This window comes from Nelumbo lutea, chromosome 5 (genome assembly GCF_056320005.1).
Source record: "Nelumbo lutea isolate HS-2025 chromosome 5, American lotus-T2T, whole genome shotgun sequence".
Lineage (NCBI taxonomy): Eukaryota > Viridiplantae > Streptophyta > Magnoliopsida > Proteales > Nelumbonaceae > Nelumbo > Nelumbo lutea.
This window is the reverse complement of record NC_142688.1, coordinates 74,435,518-74,456,440: the sequence shown is the minus strand read 5'-3', so window position 1 is coordinate 74,456,440 and position 20,923 is coordinate 74,435,518. Positions and strand designations below refer to the sequence as shown.

The 20,923-nt window shown below is 40.3% G+C and overlaps 1 protein-coding gene across 1 annotated transcript in view; it reads left to right on the top strand.

Annotated features, from left to right (window-relative positions):
* Window positions 1-20,923, top strand: part of LOC148852925 (putative serine/threonine-protein kinase At1g54610) — a 117,297-nt gene that overhangs the window by 50,858 nt on the left and 45,516 nt on the right. Inside the window, exon 5 of the mRNA XM_088942389.1 lies at window positions 12,766-12,866. Within this exon, the coding sequence (XP_088798515.1) occupies window positions 12,766-12,866 (101 nt within the window). The remainder of the gene's footprint in view (window positions 1-12,765; window positions 12,867-20,923) is intronic.

Genomic DNA, 20,923 nt, shown 5'->3' with positions numbered 1-20,923 from the left:
CGCACATGATGAAGAACTTTGGTGAAGATATCTGCAAGTTGCTCTTCCGAGCTGACATATGGTGTGCACACTTCTACACTTTCAAGTTTCTCTCTGATAAAATGCTTGTCCACTTCAATGTATTTCGTCCTATCATGCAGAATTGGATTAGCAGCAATATTGATGGCAGCTTTATTGTCACAGTAGAGTGACGTAGTATTGCTTACTGCGAAACCCAGTTCACCTAACAGATTTCTTATCCACATGATTTCCGCAACCCCATGAGCCATCGCTCTATACTCTGCTTTAGCACTGGATTTAGCCACTACACTTTGTTTTTTGCTTCTCCATGTGACAAGGTTTCCTCATACAAAGGCACAATAACCACTGGTAGACTTTCGGTCATTGATTGCTCCTGCCCAATCTGCATCAGTATATACTTCCACTTTTAAGTGACTGTTTCTAGAACAACAAACCAGCTCCAGGAAACTTCCTGAGATATTTCAAGATCCTCTCTGCAGCCTCAAAGTGAGTTGTCCTCGGGTTGTGCATGAATTGACTAAGGACACCCACTACATAGGCAATATCAAGCCTGGTCATAGACAAATACAGAAGTCTCCCCACGAGTCTCTGGAACATCTTTACATCTTTCAAAAACTCTCCCTGACTGTCTCCCAGATGGTGATTAGGTTCAATAGGTGAATCGGATGGTTTTACCCCCAACTTGCTTGTATCTTCTAGTAGATCTAGTACATACTTCCGTTGGGAAATAAAGATGCCCTCGTGAGAGCGGGCAACTTCAATTCCAAGAAAGTATCGTAAGGGGCCTAGATCCTTCACCTCAAATTTAGTGGCTAAGAATTTTTTTAGTCTCTGGATTTCAACCTCCCAATCTCCTGTGATCACTATGTCATCCACATACACAATAAGAGCTGCAATTTTACCTTCACCTCTTTTTACAAATAGGGTATGATTTGACTGGCATTGTTTGAACCCCATCTGTTGGAATGCTAAATGGAACTTACTAAACCAAGCCCGAGGTGATTGTTTCAACCCATATAGGGACTTTTTTAACCTGCACACCTTTTGTTCACTGCCTTTGGCATAGAACCTTGGGGGTTGGGTCATGTACACCTCCTCTTCCAAGTCACCATTCAAGAAGGCATTCTTGATGTCCAATTGGTGAAGATCCCAGTCAAGATTTGCTGCCAAGGAAAGGAGAATCCGGATAGAGTTCATCTTCGCTACTGGAGCAAAAGTCTCTACATAGTCCACTCCATATACCTATGTGAAGTCTCTTGCTACCAGTCTAGCCTTGTACCTTTCAACAGTTCCTTCAACTTTGTGTTTCACTGTGAACACCCACTTGCACCCCACTGGTTCCTTCCCCTCACGAAGATCTATCAACTCCCACGTACCATTTTTGTGTAAGGCATTAATTTCTTCATGCATTGCATCTGTCCATTTAGGTTTTGACAAAGCTTCTGCCACGGTCTTAGGGATGGGGACACTATCCACAGAAGAGAGAAAGGCACGGTACGAAGGTGAAACATTTGAAGGAGCAATGGGATGATTAGTGGTACAAGATCTAACACCCTTTCTCTTAGCAATAGGAATATTAAGATCATTGAGGACAGGTGAATTAACATTTAAAGGAGCAATGGGAGCAAGTGTGCCTAACTGATGAGACGGATTTGCCTCGGGTGAATTCGATGATGTTGGTTGCATAGTGTCCGGCTCCACGGCTCTTGAACTCTGCTAGCTCTTATGGCGACGATGAAAAACCTGGAATGGAGGAGGATCGGGTAAAGGAGGTAATTGAATTTGAGTCGTCGCCTGTTTCTCCTCAACCCTACTCTCCCCTTGAGGAGAAATCGAGAAGAACGGTTGACTCTCAAAGAATGAGACATCAATGGAAACATAGTATTTGCGGGCAATGCGATCATAGCAACGATACCCCTTTTGAGATGAAGGGTAACCAAGAAAAACACAAGGAATAGCCCGAGGGTCAAGTTTACCACGAGTAGGTGGCAGGTTGTGGACAAAACAACGACACCCAAAAACACGCATAGGAATGGTGGACAGCGGGGCTGTAGGGAACAAGAGCTGATGTGGGGCCTTATACTCTAGTAGCCGAGAGGGCATGCGATTGATGATATATGTTGCACACAATACTGCATCCATCCAGAATTGTTTTGGCACATTCATATGAATCAGCAAGCCACGAGCAACTTCGAGAAGGTGACGGTTTTTTCGTTCAGCCACACCATTTTGTTGGGGTGTCCTAGCACAAGAGCTTCGCTGAAGTGACCCACTTGAAGCAAAGAACTTCGTGAGATCACTATGGAAATATTCCTTTGCATTGTCCGATTGGAAAATATGAATTTCCGTTTGGAATTGAGTGAACACCATGCGTTGAAAATCTTTCACAATTTGTGGCACTTTATCTCAAGATCGCGTAGGGTAAACCCAAGTGTATCGAGAATAATCATCAATCAAAGTAACAAAATACTTATAGCCAGCCACAGTAGGTAGAGTAATAGGGCCCCAAACATCGAATAAACAATATGAAATGGAAATTCAGATATTTTATTTCTTAAAGGTAAAGAACTTCTACAGTGCTTACTCAACTGACAAGTTTGACACTATAACTGACTCACTGACAAGGATTCAAACAACTTTGGGAACATAACTTTTAACGACTCAAAAGAAAGATGACCTAAACGACTATGCCATAAATAGGCATGAGTCTCACTCGACGAACTTGTGGACGTAGTCGCCACTAGACCAGCATTATTCTCCAACACATAGAGACCATCCACCATGCTTCCTCTACCAATCGTCTTCCCCGAGGTCAAATCCTAAAACACACATGAAGACGGAAAATAGGTGACTGAGCAGTTCAAAGAGTGAGTAATACTACTAATGGACAACAAATTAATAGGTAATTTCGGAACATGTAGGACATAAGGAAGATTAAGACCAAGTGGGAGAGATGTGGTGCCTCGGCCAGCTATGGTAGAAAATGAACCATCAGCCATTCTTACCTTATCTATCCCAGAGAGAAGGTTATATGTCTGGAACAAATTTGACTTACTGGTCATGTGATTTGAGGCTCTAGAGTCAATAATCCAAGGTGAATCAGTAGTATGAGATGACACATGGAAGGCTGTGGCATTACCTGATGTAGACGCAAATGAGGTAGGAGTAGGCCCAGAATCCACCTGGCGGAGAGTCCTATCATACAATTCCAAATGTTCACAGAAGGAGTTGATAATATTTTCCTTAGGGTCTGAACCGAGATGTCTCTCCTGAGTTACGGAAGGACTAGTCTCTATCGATGCCATATTAGTTGAGTTATACCTTTTTTGATTATGCTGGCCTGATTTCTTGCCCTGATCCGGTGCTGACTTCTTACCCAAATCATGTGCCCATTTAGGTTTTCCATGGAGATCCCAGCATGTATCTTTAGTGTGTCGTGTCTTCTGGCAGTGAGCGCACCAAAGCTTGCTTTTATCTTTTGGTTTTTTCTGAGTGTCACCCCTTTTAAAGCCACCTCCGACATTTGTATCTGAATTTCCCCGGACCGCTAGGGCAACTGACTCCCCTTCTACACCATTCATCACACTTCTTCTGCTTTCTTCTGACTGCACCAAGGCATACACCTCCTGGACTGATGGAAAGTTTTTACTACCCAAGATCTGTACCCTGATGGACTCATATGACGAATTCAGCCCTAGGAGGATGGCAAACACGCGTTGTTGTGATGCAGGTGACTTATAGGCCTTTGCATCTTCATCACACTTCCAATTCACATTCTGATAGTGATCAAGTTCTTTCCATATTGATGTCAAATCAGAATAGTACATCAAGAGACTCCTCTCCCCCTGCTTGCAAGTAGAAGATTCAGCTTGTAGTTGATATATCTTGGCATAGTGTCTCTGTTCTGAATAAATGGACTTCGCTTGTTCCCATATCTCACAAGCAGTTTAAGCCCACATAAAAGTCTTCCTTACTCGTGGCATCATTGAAACCAAGAGCCAAGACATCACCATATTGTTCTCTTGGTTCCACCTATCATGCTCAGCACTTCCATACTTCGGTTCCCTTACTCTCCCATTGATGTATCCTATTCGCCCCCTAGCAGTGATGTAGAGTTTTATCCCCCTAGACCACTCAAGGTAATTCAGACCATCAAAGGGAATGACAGCCATGGGAAAGCTCATATCCATTCCCCCACTCACTCCATTGTGGCTCCTTGAGATCTCTGAAGTAGCAGAATTCTCAGTCAACATGGTCAAGCAGTTAATCAGTCCCAAACACTGGACTTAGGACCCCTCCTTACTCTACAAAACAATGCTCCACTCAGTTCACACCCACACACTCGGGTTTACCAACCAGATTGAGCACAAACAGTACCAAATTCCGGACAAAAACTGAGGTAATATTCGGCAGATTTCAGACCTGTATAGTTTTATCAGTCCCCACCTACCAGAATTCAAGAATCTAACAGCCACTAATCAGCAGGAGAGATCCTTCTCACTTATAGTCAACTCAAACCATTGAGAAGACAGGTCAGCATTGACCTACAGTTGTCTTAACACAATCACACGATCCAAGAAAACTGGGGTTACACAGGTTCGACAGCATTCAGCCGCCCCAGATTCATAGGGTTTTCACTCGGCACATGACCAAGGAGAGTAAAGAAGAGAAGAAATAGGGAGAATTGTACCAGTTGTAGTTATTTTGTAGTCCAGAATCAGATTTCTTTTCTGCTAGTCTGTTCGATCTGTTCTTTGGGTTGATCAATCTTCTCTTGACAGTAGGGTTGATCGATCTGCTCTCTTTTAATCAGCATTCCCGCTCTGGTACCATCTTGACAGTGTAGCCGGCCAGAGGTAAGCGGAAGAGGAGAGAAGAGAAGAGAAGAAGAAGAGAAGAGAAGAGAGGAGAGAAGAGAGGAGAGAAGAGAGAAGGTTTGCAATGTAACAGTCCTGGCGGCGCCAGTGTTTATTTTACTATATATAGGGCGTCAGAAATAACAAGGGAAAAGACCCTTGTGCCCCTGAGTACAATAACAGACATAACAGAAATAAAAAACGAAATAAAAAACGAAATAAAAAACACTTTAATTTTCCAAACAGGCCCTAACATCTGCAACTAAGTTAATTTAACATTATTCCAACAGGAATCCATTTGAACAAACACTTCATATTGGATTTCAATTATTTGATTTCCCTAATCAGAAATCCAAATATCCAAAGACCTTCATCTTCACTGAACCAGCTTAAGCCATTTGCAGTCACCTTCAACCTTGATTCCATTCCATCTTGCTCCCAATGCTAGTTTAGATCTTGATATTGTTCCAGTAATTCTGCTTTTGAAGAGTTACCAACCCTTGCTGGGCCTACATTGTTCATTAACATTTTGACCTCATGATCTCCAAATACTCCCCCCACACCTGATTGAACCAGATTGCTTAGGGAACTACCATGAAAGTTCAGTTTGATGTGTTGCTATCAGGAACATTCTATACTGCATGTTAGTTTTCAGCCCTAAAAGAAAGTAAGAGGAGAATAAGAAGATTGAGAGAAAGGGGGTGGTAGCTCAAGTTCACTTGCTCTCCACCCTTCTGTAATATATATACTCATCTTTAAAATATGGGGAAATTAGATGACTGATTCATCAAAAAAAAAAAAAAACATGATTGTCCTTAGTTGGGTGATAACACCAAAACATATTGGGAAAAACAAATAAAATGATGTTTAACGCTTACAACATTCTCCATCAAGTTGCGCATAGGTGTTGATTGTGCCCAGCTTACAATTCATTAAAATTATCCCTCGGCAACCCTTTACTGAAAACATCAGCAAGTTGTCTTCCAGAGGGCATGTAGGGAATACACAAGTCATCAAATATAATTCTTTTGCTTACAAAGTGTCTTTGATCTCAATGTGTTTGGTTAACTATATTGATTGGTATCTGGTATTCTTGTGTCCTCCCATTCCCCCTAGAATGAGTGCCTTCTGTTGGGAAGTGTTTCATGGTTGCGTTAATACTTGTGATAAGCTTCAATGAAAAAGGCCAAACTGGTGTTTGTCCCCCAACTAGTGCAGCTCATACAAGGTTAATGGTGAGGCTGCTTTTCATCTTTTAATCTCTTGTCCTTTTGTTGCTTTATCTAGGAGTGGTTTGCCTCACTTTTTGGTTGTAGGTGTCTCTCTCCTATTAGCTTGGAGGGGTTGTTTTTCCCTTCTGTTTGCAGATGCACTACTAAAAGAGGTAGGTTGATGTGGAAATGTGCAAGGGCAGCAGTTATTTGGACAGTCTTGGAGGAAAGAAACTCCAGAATTTTTTGGGGAAAAGGAAAGAACTAGCTTTGATTGAGGCCATATCCCTTTGAGTGGCTCATTGGATTAAGTGTTTAAGCTTTTCTCAGATTTTCAGATTGATAACTTTTTCAAAGCATGGGGGATTATAGTTGTTTCATCTTCTAGAAGACATGTTGAATCAGTGGTCTGGTCTCCTCTGCCCTGTGGCTGGTTAGTGTGGGCAATCCAGGCCTTGCAGGTATTGGAGGAGCTATCAGGGATAGGAAGGCAATATTTGTGCCTTATTCTTGGGTCCCGCTGGGCATAGTGATATGGGAGCTACAGAATTCGTAGCTGCTGTATTTGGGCTTGAGAAAGCTAAGGAATTGGGCCTGGAAAGACTAATTATTGAAGATGACTCCAAAACAGTTGTGAACTGGTTAAGAAAAGGGGAAGAAGTATCTTGGCACCAAAGGAATGGCCTTAGGAGATCCAAAAGGCTCTCCAGGGATATGCTGATTCAAATTAATTGGGTTAGAAGATTGGCCAACAGTTTGGCAGATAGTTTGGCTAAACAAGGGGACAAAGACGGTCTATGTTTTGGGCCTATTTGTAATTTTTGGGGGTCTGGACATTTGGTGTCCTCTTTATTTCCTTCACAACTTCTGGTTGTACTGCTTTTTAAATTTCTAATTAAATTGATTTCCCAAGTTATTGATAAAAAAAAACTATATTGATTGCTATTTGGTACAGAGGAGGATGTTAGGGAGGTGATTAGCTGAATGGAAACAGATAAATCTCCTGGTCCAGATGGTTTGACAAATCTGTTCTACATCAAATGTTGGGATTTTATTAAGCAGCATCTTATGAATGTGTTTTAGACCTTTCATAGCAGTTCCTTTCTACAAAGAAGCCTGAACTCCACCTTTATTACCCTCATCCCCAAAGCTGCTGGGGCTGTGAACTTAAGGGACTTCAAGCCTATAAGCCTCCTCAACAGTTCTTATAAAATTCTGGCAAAAGTCTTGGTGGAGAGGTTGAAAAAGGTTTTGTCCAATGTGATTTCTGAGAACCTAGGTGCCTTTGTCCCAGGTGGACAAATGGTGGATAGTGTGCTTATCACAAATGAGCTAATTGACTCTAGAAGGAGAGATGATAAACCTGGTCTGGCATGCAAATTGGATATTGAGAAAGCGTATGATCATGTAAACTGGAGATGCCTTGATTTTGTTCTTGGGAGAAAAAATTTTGGTCTCAAATGGTGGAACTGGATGGGAGTTTGTGTTTCTTCCCTTAAATTTTCAATTCTAATCAATGGACAAGTGGCGGGCTTCTATGAAAGTTATAGAGGGATTAGGCAAGGGGATCCTCTCTTCCCCCCACTTTTTATCTGTCTGATGGAAGTGTTTTCTCAGTTTAGCAAGTTGGCTATTGCAGAAGGTTTATGGGGTGGTTTTGAGATCTCTCCAGGTGGGGAGAAGGTCATCTTCTCCAATTTTCTGATGACACCTTGTGCTTTATTGATGCTTCCCCAGATCAGTTTGAATCTATGCTTGGCATCTTGTGTTGTTTTGAGGCTGTGTCAGGGCTTAAAGTAAACTTAGGGAAAAGTGTGATTTTTCTTGTAGGGCAAGTTGAAAATTTGGAGGAGTTGGCTGCAATTTTGGCTTGTCAGGTGAATCATCTACCGAGGAAATATTTGGGGTTCCCACTTGGGGCTTGTAGAGAAGATGGGCCGAAAGGCCCATAGGCTGTTATTCTATGTTATGTTTATGTTATTTTCTGTAATGGGCCTTATTCTGGGCCCATCCTCTTCTATGCTGTGTTTTTGTAATTTCTTACCCAACCAAGGGCCTCTCTTGTAATTATTCAAGAATTAACTTAATAAATTTGTATTAGAGTGTTCGAGGGGGAGATTAGTTCAAACCTCTCATCCTCTAACCCTCCTTGCTGCCAGCTCTCTCCATCTTCACCAATCTTTTCAGCTGTTTGCCTTTTCTGGATTTTCATTTAATCTTACACAGTCCCATACTTCGAAGGGCTGTTTTTCATCTTGGTAGCAGAGCAGGTTTGAGCTTGGCGTGGCTCTCATCTGGGTTTAGTCCAGCCAACTGCATGAGGGTGTTCTAGGGCTGGAAGTTTAGACTCATTCGCCTGATTCTTGGAGGTCATTGGAGGGTGCCCAAGACTCTAATCGCTTGGAGAATAGTTCAGTGACCGGGAAGAATCAGAGAGAAGGATTGTTCGACGTGATTTGGAGCTCGAATCAGAGATTGATAAAACTGTAAGTTGCTTCAGTTATTTCTGGGTTATATGTCTGATTTGGGGGGACTGTTAGAGTGTTCGAAACCCCTCTAAATCTGTTCAGATACTCAGCTGTGGTCAACCTGATTTAACTCAGAGATTTCTGGGTTGGTTTCTCATCTTGTTGGACTGTCAAGTGGCCGAAACCTTTTTGGACTCAGTGCTCAGTGGCGCGAGTTCCTACTTCAGTTCAGTTGCTTCTTGGACCTATACGGACTGCTCCTGAAGTGGTTCTTACTTGGTGACAGTGGGATGTTCACTGCTGCATACATAGTGTTCGTAGAAAGGCCCCTTTAATTTCTGTGGATTGTGTTTTGCTCTCTTTAGGGCACCTATTGTTGGGAACCTGGAATCCCTAACTAGGAAGCTGCTCCAATTGGGTACACAGTGTTTGGAGGTCTACTGGTTATCTCCTGAAGGCTGAATCAGGCCTTCTTCTTGAAAGTGCTGCCACCGAGCTTGGTTCTCACGGCTGTCAGGTCTGAACTGGCTTTGTGTGTTGCTGTGTTTTGTTGCCGATTTAACCCAATTTGAGTTCATCAACAATCAGTACACTAGTAGAAGTTGACCAAAATCCTAATTGAAGTTTTTACATGATGGACTCCTCAGATATTGAGAGTAAGAATGTTGCTGAATATGGACATGCTTTGGGAACTCCAGCTGATTCCTTGTTGACTGTGGCCACGGTTAAACTGGATGGAACCAACTATCTGGCATGGTCACAATCTGTGAAAATTTATATTTGTAGTAGAGGGAAGTGGGGTTTATCTCCGGGAGCAAGAAGACTCCCCCAGAGGATGATCCCTCTTATGAGAAATGGATGCAAGAGAATTACACCGTTATTGGGTGGCTCGTGAATTTAATGCAGCCACAGATTAGTCAATATTATCTATGGATGAACTCAGCTAAGGAAATCTATGATAGTGTTGCAGAAACCTACTCTCAGAAACTAAATGTAGCCAGAGCCTATAAACCGAGTGATGTGAAGAATTTAAGACAGGGGGAGAAATCCCTTGCGGTATACTTCTCAACCTTGAAATCTCTGTGGCAAGAAATTGATCTAATAGAGGCTGTGACTTGGGACACTTCCAATGATGCAAAAACCTATAGGAAATTGGTTGAAAGAAACAGGGTTTTTGAGTTCCTAACTGGACTAAACCCTGAATATGACATTACAAAACAAAATATTTTATCCAAGGAAAGATTATGCCAAAGTATAATCTGATCCACCAGTTTTAACTCACTGTCCTTGCAAACATGATGATTTTGGTGAATTGGAAGAGTATCCAGGAGGTAGATTCCATTCGTTTCACGACCACTCCCAATCGTCCTCTTTGAATTCAGATCCTGCAAAATACAATGTCCAGGAGAAAAAATTACTGAGCAGTTCAGATTCTTAGTCAAACTACTAATAGATAACAAATTGGTGCTCAATCTAGGAACATGGAGGACAAAGGGTAAATAAATGGAATCATTAATCTTGACAGATCCTTTCCCAGCAATAGGAACATGGGATCCATTAGCTGTGGAGCCCCTATCTCTGCCAGAACTGAGCTGGTAATAGGAAAAAATGGTGGAGCAATGGGTCATGTGCTCTGAGGCTCCAGAGTCTATAATCCAAGGAGATCTCTCCTTACCTGAAGCAGAAACATAGTTTGCAGTGACATGTGAACTACCTATGTGGGCAAGGGAGGTAGAGTGAGTTCCACCTGTGCTACCTGTACCTTGTTGTCCGGTTGCGGCTGAATTGGAACTAGCTATATCCCTCTGGTTTAGAAGTAACCCAAACCTCTCAAGCTCGACCCTTACTGCAGCAGTCACTAGTAACTGCCAAATGTGCATTTTCTTTCTTATTCTTCAATCTGGTCGGCACAAGATGTGGGTGAAGCTTCTAGCAAGTATCTCTTGTATGCTTCGGTTTCTTACAGTAGTCACAGACTAAGTCCCTTTTGTCTTCCTTCTTGTTCTCATTGCCATTTTGTTTAGGTTTCACAGCACTTACCATAGCAGACTGATCAGACATGGGATTCTTCATCATTACATCCCTCCTGCACTCCTCTCCCGACACGAATGCATATGCTTGGGAGAGAGTGACACTGTCCCTGGAAAGAAGATTCTGTCGTGCAATGTCATACTCAGGGTTAAGGCCAGCAAGGAATTCGAACACCCTATACTTCTCTAATTGTCTTTGATAGGTAGCTGCATCCTTGGTGGTTTCCCAAGCAAAGGTCTCTAGATGGTCAATCTCCTGCCACAGGGTCTTAAGGACTAAAAATAAGCTGCAACAAATCTATTTCCCTGCCTAGTAGCAATAATCTGATTTCTCAGTTGATAAGCCCTATCAACATTCTCCTTCTGTGAATAGGTCTCTGCAACCCCATCCCATATCTCCTTAGCAGTGTTTGCCCATAAAAAGTTTTTACTTATATGTGGCAACATAGAATTACACAACCATGCCATTACCATATAATTTTCTTGCACCCACCGGGAGTTGCCAGTTTTGGGTTTTACCTCTTCACCAGTAATATACCCCAATTTTCCACGAACCCCGATGGCCATCTTTGCAGATTGGGACCATTCCAAGTAATTTGTACCATCCAACCTAACTGTAGTAATGATTCCGGCTCCGAAGGGGTCTCCAGCACCTCCTTCCACTGGTCCCATTTAATTCCCGGGCTTATATTCAACTCTGTGTCCCTCCATGTGTCTCAAAGAGGTATAGAAAACAGCTAAAAAATGCAACAAGAATAAACAGAATACCTGGAACCAACGACACTCCTTTGGTGTCCAGAACTTTCTTCCCATGAAAGATTCCTTTTCGGTGGGATGGGGAGAAGAGAGAGAAGAAGCAACCGCCCTCTCTAGAGGCCTCCAAACCACATGGAACTTGAATTGCCCCTTACAAAAAACCCAGAGGAACCCTAAAAAAATAGGGCGCCACTACCTAGGTCAAAATTGAAGAGTCCAACAAAATCAGGACTCTTCCCCTTTCTCCAGTTTTTCCTGATTCTGATGAGAAACCCTAGACCAGCTATAGGGCATACGGATCCATCAAGAAAATCCAAAAACTGGGCTTACCTAAAAGCTTCGATCAGCCTCTTAAATCTCCATGCGGTGGGCCGATCTAGGGCTACAGGAACGAATCTCTTCAAGAACCTTCAGCCTTCTCTGATACCAAGTAGAAAGCCTTATGTGCTGATTTTGGCCAAGCTTCTTGTGAAAGTAATAGTAGAAAGTTGGGGATTTCAGCAAGAGATAGAGGAAGGGGAAGAAAAGAGAAGAAGGTCGACTAGGATAGGTTCACATAACCCTAGCCGCCAGCCCCTCATTCTATTTATAATTAACTTAAGTATGAGATATTACAAAGATGCCCTTAGTAGGGTGGCAACTCAAACTAAGTAATTACAGCTCTTTAAAAAATAAAATCTAATGGGCCCAAGGCCCAACAACATCTTAATTTAAAAGAAAATAAACTAAATACAAGTCGGCCCACTCAATAGAGGTAAAATTTTCATTCTTGCTCCTCTTTCTCTCTCTCTCTGTCTCTCTCTCGTTCGCTCTGTCTTGCCCCCTGGTTGTTGGTTGAACAACAGCGGCAGCCACTATTTACATTGTATTTTTTAGATTTTGAGATGTATTTTTGTTGTTTTTTACAAAATTTTGCTTTATTTTTCATTTTCAATAGAAGGGTAAAATAGTAATCTATCACCATCTGTTATTTAACGTTAACTTCTTGACATGGGGCCCTTGGACGTTTTGCAGAAGTTATGGTGAGTTTAAGAGAATTCATGAAAAGTCATGGTGAGGTTTAGACAATTTCTCTAAAATTTAAGTTCATATTTTTTATTAATGTTATGTTTAATATTTTTTATTTTTTTGCATTTGTTTTGAAATTTTTTGGCTTTTGTTTTTGAATTTTCTGACATTTTTTTTTGTATTTTTACGCCTTGCTTCAAAAAGGTGTGTGCCTCACCTTGTGCCTCAGGTGCAAATTGCCCCTTGCACTGTTTTTGTTCCTTGCACTTTTAAAACACTGTGATGGATGAATTTTTCTGTTATACTGATTTATAGTTTAGATACCTATTTCTGGTATTTATCTGATATATTTTACATTTACTAGGTACAATTAAAGGATTCATGTACTCACAATCCTGAGTTTTTTTTTTTTCAGTTTTTCACAGCAAAGCCTCTTCCTTTTAATCCATCAAGTTTGCCTAAATACCCACCAAGCAAGGAGTTTGATGCTAAGCTTCGAGACGAGGAAGCTAGAAGGTACAATTAGTTTCTTTGTCTTATTTTGATTTCATTTTATTCTGTTTGCCTTTTGAAAATCCTTTCTGCACTTCTGAAAAACTATTATAAGATATCTTTTTCCTTCTGAAAACAATTGGGGAAGTAATATGTTTGTAACAATCTACCCAGAATATACACAACCTCATATGCATAACATGAATTTGTGCATAACTTGTTAAATCTTTGTAAATGTGAAATGGAAAGGTAGGTATTGTTTTTTGAGGGAGGTTAAACAGATTTCATTCTGTATTGATTCTGAACTTCTGCTATTGACATAAGAGTTCTAATCTATGATAATCGTGTACCTGTACATCCCTATCTTACTGATATAATATCCGATACTTATCAAATATGATATAAGCATATTACATGGGATACCTGTACCCATATCCATGTCCAGGATTTTACGAAATTGTGAGTCATATTGCTGTTTACTGTATTTGTGTCTGTATTTGTATCCATATCTGGGCAATCATAGATTCTAATATTTTTGGTGCATTAATTCCAAGAAAACCAATTAGTACACATAATGACTAGTCAGCCAATTGCAATATTGGCAAGATTTGGTGAAATTTCTCTACAATCTCTTGATTTTACTAGGGGTTATACAAACAAAACGATCAGGAATTTTCTTTTCGTTATATTGTCAATGTATTTGTGATATTTTCAGTGTGATTGATAATTTGAAATTCACAGGTTTAAGACTTTCAAAATACTGTCAAAGCTTTCTAATATTTCAAAAGAAAAAACAGAAATACTTCAGTAAGTTTTGAAAATTTTTTCCTAAAAGAAAAGTGGGAATTTTGTGATTGGATTACTAGTTACTTTTCTAAATGTAATTCGCTAAGTTACCATAATTCCAAAAAAGAAGAGAAATGATAAAAAGCATATAGTGATGATGCAGCTCAAGTATGCTAGAAAATGTAAAAAAGGAAATTTGCTCAGAGAATTAAGAGACAAGAAGGAAATTGGATGGAAATTCTATTAATATGAACTTACAATATGAAGTAACAAGGTTGTGGACTCACCCAAAGGGGCTGGGGACTCACTCACCCAAAGAGAGAACTCTCTTAACTCTTGAAGAAGGCTATAGGCTTCTCAAAACAAAGGGAAGATCTCTATGCCTTTGGCTTGAGATTACAAGGTTATATATAGGGAATAAGCTAGCTAACATTAAGTGAGAAGAATAGTTGTTGGAGTATTAAATGCAAAACTAGTTGTTACAACATTAAATGAAAAACTTGTTGTTAAGAGTTGTTGGAGCTTTTAATGAACTAGCTGTTAGAAATCCACTAACAACTAGCCATATGATTCTATGTTTCTTGGAGCATGATTCTCCCCCTCTTGTAAAGAACTCGTCCTCGAGTTTTGGTGTAGAGATTGTCTTCCATAATTCTTCATCAATATTCTTCAAGTCTTCATCATTAATCCAAGCAATTTTTGATGCGGGTTTGTCCTTCCGGCGAAACAAATATTGTGTGTAAGTGCCTACTCGTGTACTTATTGAACGTATATCAAGAATATCAGTTATCTTTGATTTTCCAAGTGAAGATGAAATTCCCAAATCATCAACAATGGTAAAGGGCTGATTTGGGTCACCATGAAAAGGATATAAATCGGCAATGTTGAAGATTGGACTGATTTCCATTCCGCATGGTAAGTCAATCTTATATGCCTTGGGGCCAATTTTTTTTAAGATGTGACAAGGGCCAATCTTCTTAGACTTAAGCTTGTGTTAAGTACATGTTGAGAACCTTTCCTTCCTTAAATATGTCATAACCAAATCACCTTCTTGGAATGCAAAGTGTCGACGATGAACATCCATAATTTCTTTGTACTGCTTATTCGCCTTTTCGAGATTCACTCTAACTTGCTCTTGAATTTCATGGATGTGATCAGCAAGTTCCTAAGCTTCCATGCTACTCCTAGCTAGATTGGGAAATGACACTATCTATTACATGACTTGGACTCCTTCCATAAACTACTTCAAATGGGGTTTGTAAAGAGACTGGGTCGAATGGGCCCTAGTATCTATTCTTGTAGTTTGTTTTTATTTATTTGTTGCTAATGGGCTTGTTATTTCTTTTTGCTAGTTCTCTTTATGTCATTGCCTAGCTGGCCGCCCACTTATGTTAAGACTGAAGTTTTAGTAAAAGGATTAGAAAAGGGAGGGAAGAGACATTCGAACTCTTCTTCTTCTTCCTCCTCTTTTCTCCATCTTCTTTCTCTTGTACTGTTGTTATATTCTTTTCTTCCTCTTTTCTCTCTAATTTTTTCAAGTTTACATCTGTTTTAGAGGACTGATTTACATCTTGGTATCAAAGCAGGTTTCTTTCTTCCTTCTTTTCTTCTTACTCTTTTCCCATACACCCTTCGATTAAGAGTGTATGGAGAGATAGGTTCTCTATAGTTCAGAGGATCTTTTGCCTAGTTGGTAGAGGGTTTGGAGAGTTTAAATCTAGCCTGATATTGCCAAGAAGTGGTGTTGTATTGTTTTTGCCCAAAACCCTAGCCGACTAGAGATTTTTGAAGTTACAGGTAAATATGAAGCTTTGGGTGTGGTGCTCTGTGTTTGGGAGGTGTCTTTTGACTTCAAAAAGAGGGTGGTTCAGGTTTGGAAGAGATTGGGAAGCTCTGGTAGGAGTGGCTATATCTTCTCTCTTTTTCCTCAACAGTCGGATGCAGTAAAACCCTAGTTTTCAGGCATCTGGGTACTGGTTTGGCTTTAAGTAAGTTTTTAAAGACCAAATTTCTAGTTTTTTTATTTTCGTTTGATTAATGGAGTAATACGGAAGTGAGTTCAAGCAGGTACCGGTTTTCGGGCTTGGCTCGGTAGATTCTGTTTTGACTGGTGTGACCACAATTAAGTTAGATGGGACAAATTATCTTGCTTGGGCATAGTCTATAAGAATTTATGTTTGTAGCAGAGGAAAATTAGGGTATATCACAGGTAGTAAAGTGAAACCCGAAGAGACAGACCCTGAATTTGAGAAATGGATGCAGGAGAACTATACTATCATAGGATATTGGTCAACTCTATGCAGCCTCATATAAGTCAACACTATCTTTGGATGTCCTTGGCCAAGGAGATTTGGGACAGTGTTACTGAAACTTATTCACTGAAGTTGAATGTGGCTAGAGTCTACAAGCTGAAAAGTGATGTGAAGAACCTAAGATAGGGGGGGAAGAGTGTGGCAATCTACTACTCTATATTGAAATCTTTATGGCAGGAAATCGATGTTATGGAGACAGTTGTATGAGAGAGTAAGAATGGTGCAGAAATGTTTAGGAAGTTGGTGGAAAGAAACAGGGTTTTTGAATTTCTTATTGGACTCAACCCTGAGTTTGACATTATTAGGCAGAATATTCTGACCTAAGATGAGATTACTCTTGCCTAAGCATATGCTATGGTGAGCAATGAGGAGAGTAGGTGACAGGTTCAGTTACAGAGTCCACCTATGGAACACTTTGCACATGATAGAATAAAGCCAAAGAGTCCAACTGAGAAGGAGCAGGTATGTGAATATTGCAAGAAACCGAGGCATACGAAGGACACCTGTTGGAAGCTTCCTCCTGATCTTTTACTTGACCGATTTAAGAATAACAACAATTTTAAGAAGGGTAGTCAGACAGGAAAGCCTAAGACAACTAATGTTGCCACAGTACCTGAAGGAGGAAGTAAGGAGAGTGAAGAGAAGTCAACCATTGAACAGTTGGCAACAATGGAGGTAGAATTTAAAAAGTATGGATGGCTGTTAAATCACTTGGAGGCTACTATTTCTACATCTCACTCTTCAGGCAACACATCATCATCATCAGCTTTTGCTCACTTAGGTATTCGTGCTTCTACAAACCATGCTTCAGTTTCAGGTAATCATAAAATCCCTTGGGTCATTGATTCTGGTGCATCAGACCATATGACCAGCTTGTCTAACCTTTTCTATTCATAGCATCTTCTCTCTGGTAAAGAGAAAATATCCCTTGCCGATGGGTCTCTTGCTCCCTTTTATGGAAAAGGGGATATAAAGAACTTTAACACCCTTTATTTATCATTTGTCCTTCATGTCCTTAAACTTAATACAAATCTTTTATCTATTAGTAGCTTAACTAAATCCATGAACTGTGGCATAACCTTCTTTCCCACTCATTGTATTTTTCAGGACCTATAGTCTCAGAGGATGATTGGGAGTGGCCATGAGGCGAACGGAATATACTTGCTGGACACACCTGATAGAGCTCTTGGTCCACCTCATGGAGTTGCCTTGGAGTCAGTCTTGTTAGAATCTGTTGACAAAGTCATGTTATGTCACTTTCGGTTTGGTCATTTGTCTTTTTCTGCTTTGAGTCATTTATTTCTAGATATGTTTAAGGGAGTGTCTTTATCAAGTCTTCATTGTGAGTTGTGTGAACTGGCAAAGCATTGTAGACAATTTTATTTAGTAAGCAATAAAAGATCTATTTCTCCTTTCCATATTGTTTACTCCTTTCCAACAGTCCCTCTTCCTTTTCCTTTTGAGTCATCTCATGAGGTGTCCACTTATCCCATTGGACCTACCTCCAATATTCCTTTTCCTCCTCCTGTAATTCCTCCTCATCCTGTTCTCCAAGGGTGGTACCAAAGGCACAGATTCAGACATGGGCAAGTTGTTTTCGCTCCTACAGAAGAGCCTCTTGCTCCTCACATCATTACTGAGGTAACAGATCAGTCTTCCTTTGACCCATCTACTTCTTTCCCAGACCTTGATCTTTCTATTGCTCTCTGCAAGGGTAAGTGGAAGTGTACAACCCATTGTATCTCCAAACACCTGTCTTATAGCCTTTTATCTCCTACCTACTACTCTTTTCTTTCTTTTGTTTCTTTCCATGTGATACCCAAGTCTGTACTAGAAGCCTTATCTAAACCTGAATGGAGGGATGCTATGATGGCTGAACTGGATGCTTTGCATCAGAACCATACCTGGGATATTGTTGACTTACTTGAAGGGAAGGAACCAGTGGGTTGTAAATGGGTATTTACCATTAAATATCACTCTGATGGCTCTGTTGAGAGGTTTAAGGCCAGCTTGGTTGCTAAAAGCTACACTTAGATGTATGGTATTGACTATCTTGAGACATTTGCTCCTATGGCTAAGATGACTTTAGTCCGGTTTTGTTATCTCTAGCTGCTACTTTTGATTGGCCTCTCCACTTAATTTGATGTTAAAAATGCCTTCTTGAATGGAGATCTATATGAAGAGGTCTATATGTCTTTGCCTCCGGGGGTGTATGGAAAGGAAATGTAGGGGAAGGTGTGTAAACTATAGAAATCCATTTATGGTCTCAAACAGTCTCCTCGGGCTTGGTTTGAGAGGTCCAAGGCTGCTCTTGTCTGCTTTGGTTACACACAAACTCAATTTGATCATACCCTGTTTTTGAAAAGAAGTGGCTCTCTGGTGACCTTTTTGTTAGTTTATATTGATGATATTGTGGTCACGGGTAATGACACCCAAGAGGTCAGTAAACTCAAAAGATTTCTTTACTCTGAATTTGTGATCAAGGATTTTGGAGATCTTCAATACTTTTTGGGTATTGAAGTTGCATGATCTAAGGATGGTTTCTTCATTTCTCAACACAAGAATGTTCTTGACCTCCTTGCTAAGACTGGTAAACTTGGTGTTAAACCAGCCTCCACTCCTATTGATCCCAAATGGTGAACTTTTATTTGATAGTGGAGTGTTTCAGAGACTGCTTGGAAAGTTGTTATATCTTTGCATGACTCGGCCGAACATTTCCTATGCAGTGAGTGTTGTTAGTCAATTTATGCATTCTCCTAGAGATACTCATTTAGCTGCTGTAGAAAGAGTTCTGTGTTACTTGAAAGGCATTCCATGGAAAGGTATTCTATTTGCCAAACATGGACACATGAAGCTGGAAGCATACATTGATGCTGATTGGGCCGGATGTATTGTTGATAGGAGATCCACTTTAGGTTATTGTGCTTTGGTGACAGGGAACATTGTTTCATGGAGGAGTAAGAAACAGTTTATAGTTGCTAGATCCTCGGCTGATTGACATCTATGCTCAGCTTGAGGGGGTGTGTAAAGAGACTTGGCCGAATGGGCCCTAGTATCTATTCTTGTAGTTTGTTTTTATTTATTTGTTGCTAACGAGCCTATCTTAATGGGCCTATTATTTCTTTTTTCTAGTTCTCTTTATGTTACTGCCTAGTTGGCCGCCCACTTAAGGGTCTACTTGTAATTATGTTAAGACTGAAGTTTTAGTAAAAGGATTAGAGAAGGGAGGGAAGAGACATTCAAACTCTTCTTCTTCTTCTTCCTCCTCTTTTCTCCATCTTCTTTCTCTTGTACTGCTGTTCTCTTCTTTTCTTCCTCTTTTCTCTCTAATTTTTTCAAGTTTACATCTGTTTTAGAGGACTGATTTACATATGGGTCTTTTTAGTAGATCGATACTTAGAACTGTTATATGCAAATTCAGCTTGAGGAAAAACAAAGTCCCATTGGCGGGGATAATCACTTGCTACACATCGAAGTAAATCACCAAGAGAACAATTCACTACTTCAGTTTGTCCATTAGTTTGTGGATGGTAAGCACTTAAGAATTGAAGTTGAGTGCCCGTGAATTTCCATAAAGTGCGCCAAAAATGACTTACAAATTGTGTCTCTATCAGAGGTGATGCTCTTAGGTACACCGTGCAATTGAACAATTTCTCTAAAAGAAAGATGAGCAATATGAGAAGCATCTGTAGTGTTTTTACATGCAATAAAATGAGCCATCTTTGAAAATCTATCAACCACTACAAACATAGAATCAAACCCTTGTTTTGTTCTTGGCAACCCAAGCACAAAATCCATACATGTCTTCCCATGGTTGAGTTGGAATTGGTAAGGCTTGTAAAGTCCATGATTTTGAGTTTTTCCTTTGGTCCTTTGACATATCACACATTGTTGAACAAATCGCTCTACATCTTTGTTTAATTTAGGCCAAAAGTAACGTCCACGAACCATAGCAATGGTTTTATCTCTTCCAAAATAGCCACCTAAGCCTTGACCATGTAGTTTTTTTATAACTTGCAATCGTTGGGATCCTTCTAGAATACTTTGGCTCCATGCAACTTATCTAACATGTCATCAAGTTGAGGAATAGGGAAACGGTATTTAATTGTTACTTTATTAATTGCTCAACTATCCACACAATCCTCCAAGTCCCATCTTTCTTGGGTGTAAGAAGGGAAGGTACAACACAAGGGCTGAGACTTTCTTGAATAAACCCCTTATTTAACAATTCATTTACGTGTCCTTGAAGTTCAGCATGTTCTATCGGACTCATACGATAATGGGGTAAGTTTGGTAAAGGGACACTAGGAACTAGGTCAATATGATGTTGAATATCACACATAGGTTGTAGTTCACTCGAGAGCTCCTCAGGTGTGATATTATTAAATTCGCTAAAGAGTTCTATTAAACATGTAGGTATTTTTTCTCCTTTTCTAATCTAATGGACTCATGGACTATGAGGGCATAAGCAATTAGAACCTCCTTTGAAAGAGTCCTCAAATTGCCTAAGGGATAAAAGACTACAATTTTCTTTTCTAGTCACTCTTGAAGGTATTTCCTTCAAAGGAGTCAAAATATACTTTACTCCATTAAGAAAGAGGCACACGCTTGGGCTGAGGCGACTGGGCTGAGGTGCAAGGTGCACACCTGGGCTAAGGTGCAAGGCGCATCCGGCGCACCAGGTGTGTGCCTTTTGAAAGGTTTGTGCCTAGGACCTAGTCGAGGTGCATACCTTGAAATGCGCCTCGCCTGAGGCACACTTTTTAAATCACTGCTCCAAAAGTGGTTTTCTCAACTCGCTTAAGGGAAGCCCTTTTTAATTTCTCTAACGCCTTCGAAGCCATTTGATAAGCTTCTTCAAGGCTACTTAAGTGGTGCAAAATTATTTCATCTTGAATGGATAATTTTAAACCACTTAAATACCATGCAACTAATTGGTCATCGGTTTCTTGTAGATTCACCCGACTTAAATATTTATAAAAT